A 13085-nucleotide genomic window follows, 5' to 3' on the forward strand; every position below is an offset into this window, starting at 1 on the left:
GTGCTGCAGTGCCTGTTCCGTAGCTGGAATGAACATGCTGAACAGGCAGAGGATCTTTATTTTGTTAATATGTTGGCAAGGCTGTAACTTTCGTATAAGCCTTTCTAGTGCTGCTTTTTATGTCACGGAAGGAAGGAAGACCTGCTTGAGCAGCCTCTGCTAGCTCAGTACTTGGTTCACAGACCTGCACGGCATGCTTCGCTGCCACTGCTTTGAAGAACTGTCTAACCCCCTGTGCTCAAAATGTGTCAGTAGATATCAGACTGGATGTGAAGTACAACTCGAGGGAATTCGATATTCTAGCTGGCAAAATCAGAAGGGATAAATGTGGGAGATGTAGTTTGGGAATGGAAAGAAAAGCTGTGGTGAACTCAAGTGATTAGTGAAAGATGCCTTGCTGTCCCTGCTTCTTCGCAGCCTTCAGCTTGTAAAGAAGGGCAGATGCTTTTTGTGGCTTTGGCCTGGCAATGATTTCTGAAAACTCTCCAGCTGATCCAGGAAAGCCAGTTCTAGAAAAGATTTATTTTATTTCTTTTTATTATTATTATTATTATTTTTCTTCAAGGAACAGCCCCTGTATTTTTACGTCTCCAGAGGCAACTCGTTTATGAAGCCTGATTTTATTTTATTTTTTTCCCTCCCGCTGTTTTCTGTGCAGTTAGTATTTTGACACTGGGTTTTACTCTCCCCTTCTGATTTTTTTTTTTTTTTTTACTTTATAATTTAAATGTATAACCTGCTATTATGCTCTTCTGCTGTTGGGCTTTTTTACTGCCTATTTCCTCTTCTTTTCCACAGCACCAGGTAGAGACAACTGAGTCAGGTTTCTGCAGAACCGAGTGGGGAAAATCGTAATGAAAAGTGAGGGAAAATGCAGTAGCCTGCTGCTGTCAACCAGCTTCACCCCATTCTCAGCCCACATCAGCTTGTATTTCCTTCTTTGTTATTTATGAGAAAGCAGGGCCTTAAAAGGCTAAGTAAGTTAGAAATCAAAATAGCAAAAGAAAGTCTTTACACCATCAGTTTTTAATATTGTAATATTAAATATTAAGGGAATAATACTCCCTTATTCTGAGCATGACAAAACGTACAGATATGGAGAGTACCAGGCTCCAGATCTGTAACCTGCAGGATCCAGATGAAAACTAAGGTTGCCTCTTGCACTTTACTTTGTAAATTATTAATGTGTTTTAGCTTCTCCTTTTAGTGTAAATCACTGGCGTTTGGTTGTTGTAGTTGTATGGACAGGGTGATAAATGTTCTTCCATGTGGATGTTCCATGTGGATGGGGCTACAAGAGCAGAGGAATAGTGGTTTACAGCTTTGTGAAGGAGAAATTTTGGCTAAAGGTTTATCTGTTGTTTCATGTCTCTGTTCTTCATCGTCAGGGTCTTCATTGTTTTTTCCTCAGTCCTCTGGAGTTTTCTTACTGTTTACTCCTTTTTCCCCAGATGACTGAATTTCATTTCATAACCCTTGGTAATATAGGAGCAAGAACCCAGGTACTCTTACTTTGGAGGATGCTGGTGCCCAGAGGAGTGGATACATTTGTCACTGAATTCAAAACATATAAGCATTCTTGTGCGGACAGCTTTACATTAATTCACTTGTGATAGAAATCAGTACTTCTGGTGCTTCAGAGAAACATTCCAAAAACATTAGCTGAAAGCCTTCCTCCCCAAATGAAGTCTACCCTATATTCTCTCCTGGTGGAAATGCAATGGATGGTTGTTGCCAGTGGCTTCTTGCAGCAGAAGGAAAGCACGCCTAAAAGGTAGGGAACCCCTGAAGTGTGAGTGTAGAGAGTTGCTCTGCCATCGTGGCGGTATCGGGTATCTGTCACTCCCAGCAGAGGTCCCACAACTCTCCCAAGAGGTCCCCGAGGTTCTCCCAAGCCCATGGGTTGCCCTGTGTTTACAGATGCCTTCTTTCCACAGGTGGCTTGTGGCATCCTCTTCTTTAAGCCTCTGGCTTCAGGATATGGGACAGGACAGGATGTCTGAGGCTGTTCCATGACTCTCTCCTCCTCCTACTCGCCACCCGTGGACCCTTTGCAGAGAAAGGGAACAAGGATGCAGGCTCACAGCATGCTCCCTCATATGCATTTGCAACAGGATTCTCTCCCCACAAAGGATCCCCCTCTTGGGGTGGGGGCAGAGGACCTCATGCTGAGGAGAGGGGCTGTCCCAGCTAATTAGCTAAGCAGCTGTGCTGTCTCCAAATGAAAACGAGCTGAAATGGGTTTTGTCCTCTTTGTGAGGCTGGGCGGCATTCCTCACGAGGCAGCAAGGAAATTCCTCGGGCTCGGTCAGCGCTGACAGTAAGGTGGGCTCACAGTCCTGCTGCCAAGCTTAGCATGAGTTGTGCTCAGCCCGTTGCTTTTCATCAGGTCATACTTTATTGTGAAAAACTCCCTTTTCCTTGCTAAGTGCTTGGCGTTTGTCCCCGGATTAGTGGAAGAATATATAGTCTGAGCTCGTGTGACACTGAGCTCTCATGAATACGTAACCATCTATTTGTACGTAGAAAATGAGATCAGATTCAGGAAAAAAAAAAAAAAAAGATTTGTAATGTGTGAAACGAAGTGATCTCGGCAGAAGCACCAATTATGTTAATTTATTAGTGGGCAATCTGCCTATGAATGAATCCCCTCTCGGTGTATTTTCTAGGGGGTCCAAGAGTAAAAGGATAATGTATTGTCTTGGCAGCAAATTTATTACTAGCTTTTGTGGACAAAAACAAAACAACAGAGAGACTCTCCTTGGCATAGGACCAGGTCTTTTCTTAGGGTATTGCTTGAATTTGTTTGACGTACAGTGGAAGAATGGCGCACTGCACTAATTACTTTTAAATACAGTCATTCTATAGATCCATAGTCCTGTATGTAACCATGGGCCCACTTGAGGAATGGGGTGAGGTCTGTCAGGCTGTTTGATGAAGCCTGCTTTCAGGATTGGATATGTATCTTTTAGCTTTGCTACTTGTTTTTTTATCCAATTCTCTGTAATTTTTTGGTGTAAATTCATTAAGATAGAGTAACACCCATTCAGAGTTGTAGTAACTTAGTAATAAATTTGGAGGTGTGGTACTTGGCATTTACAGAAAAGAGGTTTTTCTATTTTTTTAAACAATCTTCTTTTTTCTTTTTGCCTCTTGCAGCCCCACCCCACATCAGTGCTGGTGGAAAACTACCCAGTTGATTTAAATTCTACAAGAGATAAACTATTACTTCCTCCTAGTGAGCACTTTAAACAAAAGTGCCAGTTTGCTAGAGGAAGACAGAGAATATTGCTGCTTCTGTCCCGTGCAAGGACTTCAGCAATGAATGGCAGGAAGTGTTTAAAATGCCTTTTAATTAGATCTGCACCAGGTACCCTGCTAATGTAATCAAACATAGAGTTAATCTTCCTTTTATGTTTTTGTAAGGAAAAGAGCTTCATCTTGAAATTATTGTTTAAAGAAAAGAGGCATAGATGGGAGATGTGGAGGTCACTCAGGCAGCAGCAAGTGAAGCAGAGCAACTCCCATTTGTGCTCAGCCAGATGTTCTCGAGCCTTTGCCAATAGCTCAAAAGGCTGATGCTACATAAATTACTATATCCCAGGGACTAATTCAATGGGTGTGATGGAAGAGGAAGGGAGGAGAATGGTACCCTGTCAGTCAGAGGTCAGGTGTAACGCATGAGACTGAACCAGGCAATATTCAGCCAGTTCTCTTGTTTTTATTTTTATTTTTTAATTGTGGATTGAAAACAGTTATTTTCCCAATGAAAGTACTGCCTTCTCTTCCACTTTCTTCAATAATTTAAAGGCCAGATACTATTTTCTTAAAAAATCCCGTTTCCCATGTAGTCAAAGGAGTTGAATTCTCCATGAAACTTGAGCCTCTGACAGTCATTTCTGAAAATATATGGTCACCTTTGAAAGCTACCGGTGGTCTGATAAAACAAAGATCTATAAAGGCTTTTCTTGCTTTCTGAAAAAATGCCAATTGCAGACTCCAGTGCCTCATGTCCAGCATCAAGTTTGTACAAAATTTGTCTAGAGAAATCCTTTTCACCTACTATGTGTTGTTTTTCATTCCTCTCTAGAAGAGTTATTTTTACAGAAGTAAAAGTAAGCAAATAAAAACCTGGGGTAATAAATAATGGTTTTCTTTTGGAGCATGCAGCATGTTCTCCAAGTGCTGTTATTGCAAGAAAAGAGGTACTTCTAGTTTGCTGCCTCTCGTGTATGTGTTTATATCACCAGCTCAGTTATATTCAGCATCCTGCTTGTGGGAAGAGGTGGTGAGCAAAGACTGTCATTGTCTGTCAAGAAAAACGACCTAGTCCATAGGGTGCAAAGGATAATTTGACAAATGTTAAAGAAAGGCAAATAAGAATGACGTTTATACCAGTAGCTCTTTTTCTGTCAGGTGGTTTTGGAAGAATTGACTCTGATTTGGAATGTTGGAGGATGGAGTGCTGATGCTTTTTGGTTTCTCAGGATGTCCGGCAGGCTGCAAGTAAAAAGCGGGCTTTCAAGGTTAATGAAGTGCCAATTTAACATCACAGTCAGTATTGCTCGATCGGTGGGAAGCTGCCATGGGGGGACAGAGTGCCTTTTCTTTCCTAAAATAAAGAAAGAAGCAGTGCCCTCTAGTGTTAGCTACCATCAGAGGAAACCACCAGGAGACCTTTATCATCTAGATAACTGCAATTAAACCTTTTTCACAGGCTTGGATGCCACTCTTTCCTTTCTTTTTGACTACTTCTGTTCAAGAAAGAAAAGCAATAGCACAGCTTATTGTGACATAACTGTCAGAAATGTGATCATTTGTAGCTAGGTAGACGCAGTCAGATACTTCAGACTCCCTGATATAATTTATCTTTTCCAATCTTGAGTTGTATGAGTGTAGTATCTCTGAGTCCATACGTGAGCTGTGTAAAGATAGAAGGTTTTGTGGTGTGGGTGTGTTTTGTTTTGTGGGTGGTTTTTTGTTTGTTTGTTTTTTGTGTTTTTTTTTTTTTTTTTTTTTTAACCAAAGGGCTAGAGGGTCATTATGTGTTAGGGAAAGGTGTAGCGGCACATATTCCTGCCTGAAGTTCAGAGGTTCAATTTCTTTGTAATGCAGGACTGACCTAAGTATTAAAGCTTACATACAACACATTTACACAACTCAGTTGGGTTTTCTGCACTGTCCTTGGTCATTTTTTGGTTCTGTTAACAGCAGCAGTGTGTAGTCCTGCTTCACAGCCATTTATTGCAGTTGAAGAAGCCTCTGTCAGGGATGTATCTGTGGTCAACTCTGCACTTTAAAGTGGAAAGCTACTTCTCAGTCTCTTGAAAAAGAGCAAGGCTTTAAATTGCTAAGGTAAAACAGCCAGCATTCCAAAAAAAAAGCACGTGCTATCTGCTTTCTCTGGTTTCTGAATCACTTTCAGTGTGAAAACATTGTAAGCAAATGTGCCTTTCCATCTCTGTTTGAATTTGGTTTTCTACCACAGCAAGAGGCCTTACTATTTATTTTTGCCTTCTGTATTCTGCCCATGTGTTTTCATAGCTTTGGTTCCAGTCTGGGCCTTTTGGGACCAGGCCGGAGGCCCCTGTGGTGTTAGGTCACTGCTGGCAAATGGTAATCCCGTAAGGCCCAGGAGCTTATTACAAAGCACCCTGGAGATTTCATCTGGTGAATGCACTTACGGTTTTCTGATGTACAGCACACAGAAACAAAATAAAGCTTGTAGAAAGTAGCCCATGACAGACTTTGTCTTAAGTGGGCTTTCCTGCTCTGGCCAAGGTTCATGCTGGACTGGAGTTCTCTAAACCAGAACATCTTCTCACGGAGCATAGGTCAGAGGGGCAACCGTTTCACTTACCTCCTTGGGTCACGCTCTGTGAATGTTTCTGGTGGCCACCAGCAGTATCAGAAGTCAGTCCTACTGCCCTAGAGTAAGAATATCGGGTGAAATGGTGAGAAACTTGAGTTTCTGAGCTGCTTCAACAAGATGAGCTCAACGTGAGGAGGGAACTGTACATTTGTTGTCTCTGTGTAGATAGATAGCTGTGCCTTCGTTATAAATGTCCGAAATGAGACAATTTACCTGCACTGTTGCTCTTCAAAACGGGTGTCAGACCGGCTCCAGTGTCTGGGCTATGCACTGCTGTCTTGTTGCCACTGCTGTTACAAAACGTGATGCTTCCTGTATGTGTTGATCCTTCAGCTCTAATGATAGGCCCTATTATGGACTGCATTCAGTAATTTGTCGTCTTTGCTGCGTATGAGGAGGGATAGCATTGTTTGCCGCGATTGCCAAGGATGATGTTATATTCTGTGAAAAGACCAAGAGAAAAAATGTTTAGCATTGTTCCACTGAGATGTACCAAAAATCTGCATGCACCAATGAAAGCAACTGGCGTTATAGGATCTTAACAATGGTTTGTTAGTACTTTACCCCAGGCTGGGATGATGATTGTTCCTGTTAAAACAACAACAACAACAACAACAACAACACAGATGGCATTTGTTAGAAAGTTGATATTTATGTATAAAGTTGCCAGCACTTTAAGAAATGGTGCCTTTCTTAATTAAGATGATAATGTGCTGCCTTGTTTGGAGAGACTCAGCTTGTAATGATGCTGAATTATGAATAGAGGGAAATTAGTAATAACAAATGCCAGATGGAGGTGTCTTTCAAAGTGGAATATTTTGTGTTATATGGCATGTAAAGTTGACAGAGCAGGTCTTTAAAAAGGCCTTTATTATTCTTCAGTCTTTTCTGACAAGATTACTCTTTATCCTGCCAAGAAGTGTAGTTTCACATGCCAGTGTGTTTTTAAGCTAGAGTAATTAAAGTACGCCTCTAAATTTATGGCTTCAAGTGAAATTCATTCCTCCAATATTTTCTCAGGAATCTATAAACAGTGCAAGGAAGGAGACAACTTAAAACAACAATAGTTTTGCCAATTCTACACGTTTTGCCTTTGAAATCAAAGGCAATTAGCGATGAACAAAACTACTTTCAATGTTTACTAAATACAAGTATAAGCTTTGCTGAAGTTTTATTTCACTTTTTTTGGGGTTGATGATGACTGTTGGGAATAAGGAATGTTTTTCTAAAATTAAAATCTGCCTTCTTTAATTGAAGTTGAAAATGATTACTGAGTTATAAATGCATTAAACCCTTGAATGCTGGGCTTCTTTTTTTTTTTTTTTTTTTTTTTTTGTAACTTCCTGAGTGAAATAATTTAATTTTATTTTGTAGTGTAAAGTAGTGATTAAAAGAGAAAGAGATGTGGGAAAGCAAGAGAGAAAACTCAGATTTTAAAATTTTATCTTCTCATATGAATATTCCCACTCCACAGGCATGGCCACATTGATCTCATGACCTTTCAAGTCTACTGCAACTGCCTATTGCAGAGCAGGTCCTTGTTGGATGGTCTGTGAGTCAAGAGAAGGGTGTCAGAGCAAGTGGCCACAAAGATTAGATTTTTGTTTGTAATTGACCTCAGATTGCATTTGTATAATAAAATTCAACATGGTGAAATTTAAGATTGTATAAAGAAGATTCTATAAAGGCTGTTGCCTGTGTAGTAGGCTAGAAAGAGTTGAAGAGCAGTATGTTCTTCTCCATCCATCCATAGAGTTACAAAACACTTCCAAACACACAGCAATGAACTTGAGACATACCATACAAGAGTTCTTCCAAAGGCACAGATGTTGTGTTAGGTACAGAATGATAGCAGGGGAGTTCCTTTTATCTACTTAAAATTATTTCTGTGAGTATGCACTAATAAGGGAATAAATGAAGGCAGATATATTTCAGTATTGGATGATGTAAAGAAGACTTCTGCTTCATTTAGAAAAAAAGATCATTTTTCATGAGAATAAAACACTGTTTTGAATTATGCTTAGAACAGACTGTCCGTCTATTTCTGGTATTAACGTTCATTGCCATTGTAGAATGGAATTAACAATAGAAAGATGAGAACACAAGAAAAGAATGTCTAGAGGGAAGGCAGTCAAGGACAGGATTCAGTGGCTCTAATTTTGATAACAAAAGCAAGGACTGCTTTGAGTTATATGTTTTGATGTTAATCTGGTATTTCAATAAACCCTAAGTTGGCTTTAATGTAAGAATTTGATTATTTCTAGGCATTTTTGAAAACTCCTTACAGCATAGTTTCTTGCTGATCTAGTTGAAGCTATAGTGAATTTACCTGGGAGATGCCATCTGAAGTTATGGACAACTAAACCCAGTTTTTAATTGTGTTTTTGATGAGCGAATATTATCTATCTATATATATAGATATATTGATCTATCTATCTGTCTAAATATATATTAAAAAAGAAGAATGTTCCTTAATTTGACAGGACTCTACCTAATGGGACATTGGAGTGCTAGCCATCAACTCTTGAAATTTGTACTACTATTTTCTTTTTGGTGTTGTCAGTGTGGTTAACATTGAATTTCCTTCTGTTGTCTTTTCTTTTCCAGAAAAACTTTACAATTCCAATGGACGGGAGCTGAGACGGGCACTTTTCTCATTGAAACAAATATTCCAGGTGAGCAAATGCTGACTCTTCATTCTGTGATTTGAATATGACTTCAATTTCTCTCTCTCTCATGGGGAATAACTTACAGTTTCTGGTAAAAGAGAGAATTTCAGGACTTCATTTGTAATGTGTGATTGCTTCTTAGGGCCTTTTTTCTTCGTGTTCTTCATTCCTGTTCCTTCAGTCTGTCAAAAGGCAGGACCAAATGAAAAGTAGCAGAAGACTTAGTGGTTGGAACCTGACAGAAAAAGAGAAGAAAATTGGAACTCCTGCATGGAAACTTAGACTGCTCATTTGGACAATGGCATAGTTTTGCATTGGGAAGAGTAGAAGAGGGGCAGAGTGGGGTGGAATTTGATGGCTCAATCTTGGGCTAATTTCCATCTACAGGCATATTGTTGACAAATAGACTAGGTTGAAGCCACACCAGAACCTGAGAAAAGGATGCAAAAAACATTGGACAGATGTGGTAAAGAACCAAAATGTAGTGGTAAATCTCTGAAGATGTTAAAATTTAGATTTAGGTTAGAATTACTTGTTTATGGATTATAGGGTTCTTTGTGGAGCTGAAAAGGGTGTTAGTTGTGACTGATCAGTTGAAATTTAAGGCAAGGCATGGATTTGAATGTGTGTCCATTTTGGAAGAGACCTGGAAGCAGCAGGTTTGTTTGGGTCCTGCGGAGAAGGAGCTGATGTGATAGATAAGTGGTGTGAGTGATACGGAAGAGAACTGGATAAAAAGCTCAGATTTCAGATTGGTTTTCGGGGCTAGGGAAATCACCTCGGAAAAGATGCAGGGCCAAAAGGAAACCATTGTTGGAGAGAACAAGTCAGGAAAATGAAAACTAGGTGAAAACCAGAGCATACTACAGATGTGATTGTAAAGTGGAATTTAGGATGTCACATTCTTTCTTGATCAGTAAATATAAATGAAATCAATAAGAAAAACACCTGTCCTCCTTTACTAATGGATCCATATGGAGGATGACAACTTTCCATATGTTATTCAGTGCAATGGGTAGGTGCAAGTCTGTGAAATAGCTGCAAGGGTTTCAAGCTGTTAGTTTAGCAATTTTTATTTTGCTTTAAATAAACATTTATTCTAGGGAGGATAACATTTCAGAATTGTAAGACTGCGGAATTGCAGTTTTCCAAAATACACAATTTATTTTATTTTTTTAAAGTTTCAAGATAAAGCATTCAGAATTTAGTAAATGCCAGGATGAAGACTTTCTGAGCACAGGAATAGCTGATAAAGTGTAATTCATTTCACGGAGAATTTTGTAGTTGAGGTTGTTTGTTATTCTGGGTCAGAACAAAGCTTTTGAATTTTGAAACATTTGCAAAGGAAAGGAATTCCAGTTCCCAAACAGTTCTGATCATCTTGCAAGCTACTGATGGGGGAAAAACATGGTCTCTTCAAGGCATTCCCAGGGAAAGGCTGTTTAAGAATTGTGATGATGCAAATTAGTTTTCCCTGTGAGACTGCCAAGTAGGTGGACTGTTTGCTTAGAGTTGTTTGGTTGTTTTTCTTTTGGCTCACCTTTGGAGAAGTATTTGTGTTTCTATCAATGTACGTATTTCTTACATTAATCTGACCATTCAGACACACTTAACTGCGAGTGCTAAGCCCCTTTCTTCCCATCCATGTCACATCTCTCACACCTCCCATCAAAATGTTTCCGGGTTTGGATGTTTTCTCTTCTGTGTAGGTTCTTTGACGTCTGGTATGTATTTCTGACTACCTAGCGTGCAGTGCTTTCAGTGGACCCACCAGTAAGATTTGTCTTCCAGCTTGTAAGCTGTTTTCATGGAGATGTTGTAAATATTTACCCATCTAGTAAATTTAATTGCAGTGGGTTGAAGAGTAACAAGAGCAAACAGAAAAGAGAGGCACATGAACACTGTATCTGTGAATGAACTGTGGTTCTGTGGGAGACCAGGATAGTAGAACTGTGATGGTGCAGTCGAAGACTTTATCGTAACCTAGTCATAAAAGCTGCATAGGTAACTGATGCTATCCTCATGTTTCCTGGCTTTTAATACAATTCCTGGCAAGTCAGCGTTACTCTCTCAACATTTTGGTTATTACAAAGAGATAATCAGACTTTGCCTGCCTAGTTTTAAAGAAAGAATTCAGTTCAAATCTAAGATCACTGGAAGCGCACCAAGTGTGAATTTAGTTTTCAGGTTGTCTGTCTGACAGTTTCAAAATGCAACTCTCCTTGAATAATTTGACTTCCCTGCTTCCTAATGTATACGATACGGAAAGGAATTCGAGAATTATCTGTTAGCACATAAAGTAGCTACTTCTACTAGAGCCATGGCCATTCATCGAATGAAGGCACACTTGGGAGACCTTCGTATACTCCTAGAATACAGGTTCTCATTAGTGAAGAACTGAGGAGAAATCTTCCTCAAGCTGCAGAGTATTTATCCCATATGCTCACGTATTTGAGGTGGTGTACTTAATACTGGAAAATGAAATGCTATATGATGTAAGCTTCGTTTTACCTGTCAGCTTTACTGTCATTAACAGTTAGCAGCATTGCTAAAGGCACCATTCAGGCATGATTTTGGTTTATCTCAGAATGAACCATGAGAGAAAATAAGATAACTTTTGTATGTTTTCGAAAAGTAAGCTTTTTTTAGTGAAGAAAAATACAAGTTAACACAAAATTATGGAGCAAACACGATTGTCCAAATGGTCATACCCAATTTCTCTTTTAGTCTATGACATTAAATGAAATTACCATTAGAAATCTGTTTTTTTAAAACAAGCATCTGTTTGCTTTTGCATCACATTGTATTTATTATTTTAAATTCTTCAGTATTATATTGTTGCAGAAATAAAATGTTGACTTCAAAACTAATCTTTATTTTTATTTTAACGGCTTTCAGAAAGTTATGGATACGTCATTATGTCTTTAAGCGCCAAGACGGTTTGTAACGCCATGTTTTTATAATCATTTCATCAGAGCTGAGTTAATTTGGCACAGTTCTGTGTCGTTATTTTTATTTTTTTTTTTTTTTTAATTTAAAAAGCTTCAAGGTAGTGTGCAGTCGCTTACTTGCATTAAGTGGGAACTAGACCAAGTTTTACATCAAATATGAATTCCAAATAGTCAGAGCTCTTGGTTTTTCACGCAAGGCTTCAGTGAAGCTTAGCAGTGTTTGGCAAAAGTAGTGTCTTTGTTTCAGATTTTAAATGAAAGATTCATTTGGCAAGTACAAACATGGAATTTGAGTTTGGTTTCTTATGGTGGGCGGTTTCTGGCAAAATGTTGAAGTACATAAGAAGCATTTTTATTTAACAGCAATGTTATTCAATTGTTGTAATTCACTCTGAAGGGTTAATATAGTCATTGCCATGATCTCTTGCTGGACTGTACTCCAGTGTTATTTTTTGGATTTACCAGTACTCTTTTCAACAACAAAAAAGCTGATGAAGCAAAGAAAGTAATGTTTTTACTGGGAAAACACTTGACCTTAAAACAACTGTGTGTGAGTGAGCAAGTGTGAGTATATACACACATGCATATATCCATACAGATGTAATTGACAGTCTGTAGGTCTGCAGTTTAACTCTCTGTAATGTATTTTCTGACAGATTTCTGTGGTGCCTTAAGTATTGGTTCTTGAGGTCATTAGAAACTTGTGAATTTTTGTGCAAAGTGCTAAAAGGCTCAGGGGAGACCTTACTGCTCTCTGCAACTACATGAAAGGAAAATGGGGAGCTGGGAATTGGCCTCTTCTCACAGGTAACTAGTGACAGGACTAGAGGGAATGGCCTCAAGTTGTGCCAGGGGAGGTTTAGGTTGGAAAGTCACCAACCATGGGGATGTTTAAGGATGGTTGGGCATGATACTTAGTGACATGTTTTAGTGGGTGATACTGGTGGTAGGTGCACGGTTGGACCAGATGACCTTGGAGGTCTTTTCCAACATTAATAATGATTCTGTGATTCTATGCTTCAGTGGTGACAACTGAACTATCAGCCTGAAAAACGCTTATCAATGAGCATTCTATGAAGAAATGAAATTGTTGTCCCCAGTTTGCAAAATGCTCTTCATGTCTTTTGCTGGAATAGAGTTAACGTTCTTCACTTCAGGCACACAAAAAGCTGTGTTTTGGATTCAGGGTGACAAAATTGCTGATTACACCTGGATTAATTGTGGCATAGCAGTGCCACCACAGAGCCCAAGGCTCTTCAGCTTCTCGAGCTACCCTCCCAGAGAGTAGGCTGGGGGTGCAGCAGGAGCAGGGAGGGGACAATTCTTTGCTTTTCAGCTTCTATTGCAACTTCCCCCTCTTATGAGCTGCAGTGACAGCGCAACAGAGGGAGCCTCTTGGAGGGCCCCTGAGGTCCTTAGGGCCTGCAGACGGGAGGTGCTCAGGCTGAAGATCTCTCGCACCAACATCTGTACTGGTGTCCCAAGGGAACCTCCAGAGGACCTCAGAGAACCACCATAGGGCTGGGAAGGGGGGATGCTGAGAGGCGTCTCAGTCTGGGGACAAGAAGGCTAAAGAGAGGGTGCTTGAAGATG

The 13085-nt window shown here is 39.7% G+C and overlaps 1 protein-coding gene across 4 annotated transcripts in view; it reads left to right on the top strand.

Annotated features, from left to right (window-relative positions):
- FHOD3 (formin homology 2 domain containing 3) overlaps positions 1–13085 on the top strand; it is a 410832-nt gene that overhangs the window by 178492 nt on the left and 219255 nt on the right. For all 4 annotated transcript variants that reach the window (XM_035317954.1, XM_035317955.1, XM_035317956.1 and 1 more), the window contains exon 4: positions 8480–8547. In XM_035317954.1, coding sequence (XP_035173845.1) covers positions 8480–8547 — 68 coding nt within the window. The remainder of the gene's footprint in view (positions 1–8479; positions 8548–13085) is intronic.

Source organism: Oxyura jamaicensis, chromosome 2 (assembly GCF_011077185.1).
Source record: "Oxyura jamaicensis isolate SHBP4307 breed ruddy duck chromosome 2, BPBGC_Ojam_1.0, whole genome shotgun sequence".
Classification (NCBI taxonomy): Eukaryota; Metazoa; Chordata; class Aves; order Anseriformes; family Anatidae; genus Oxyura; species Oxyura jamaicensis.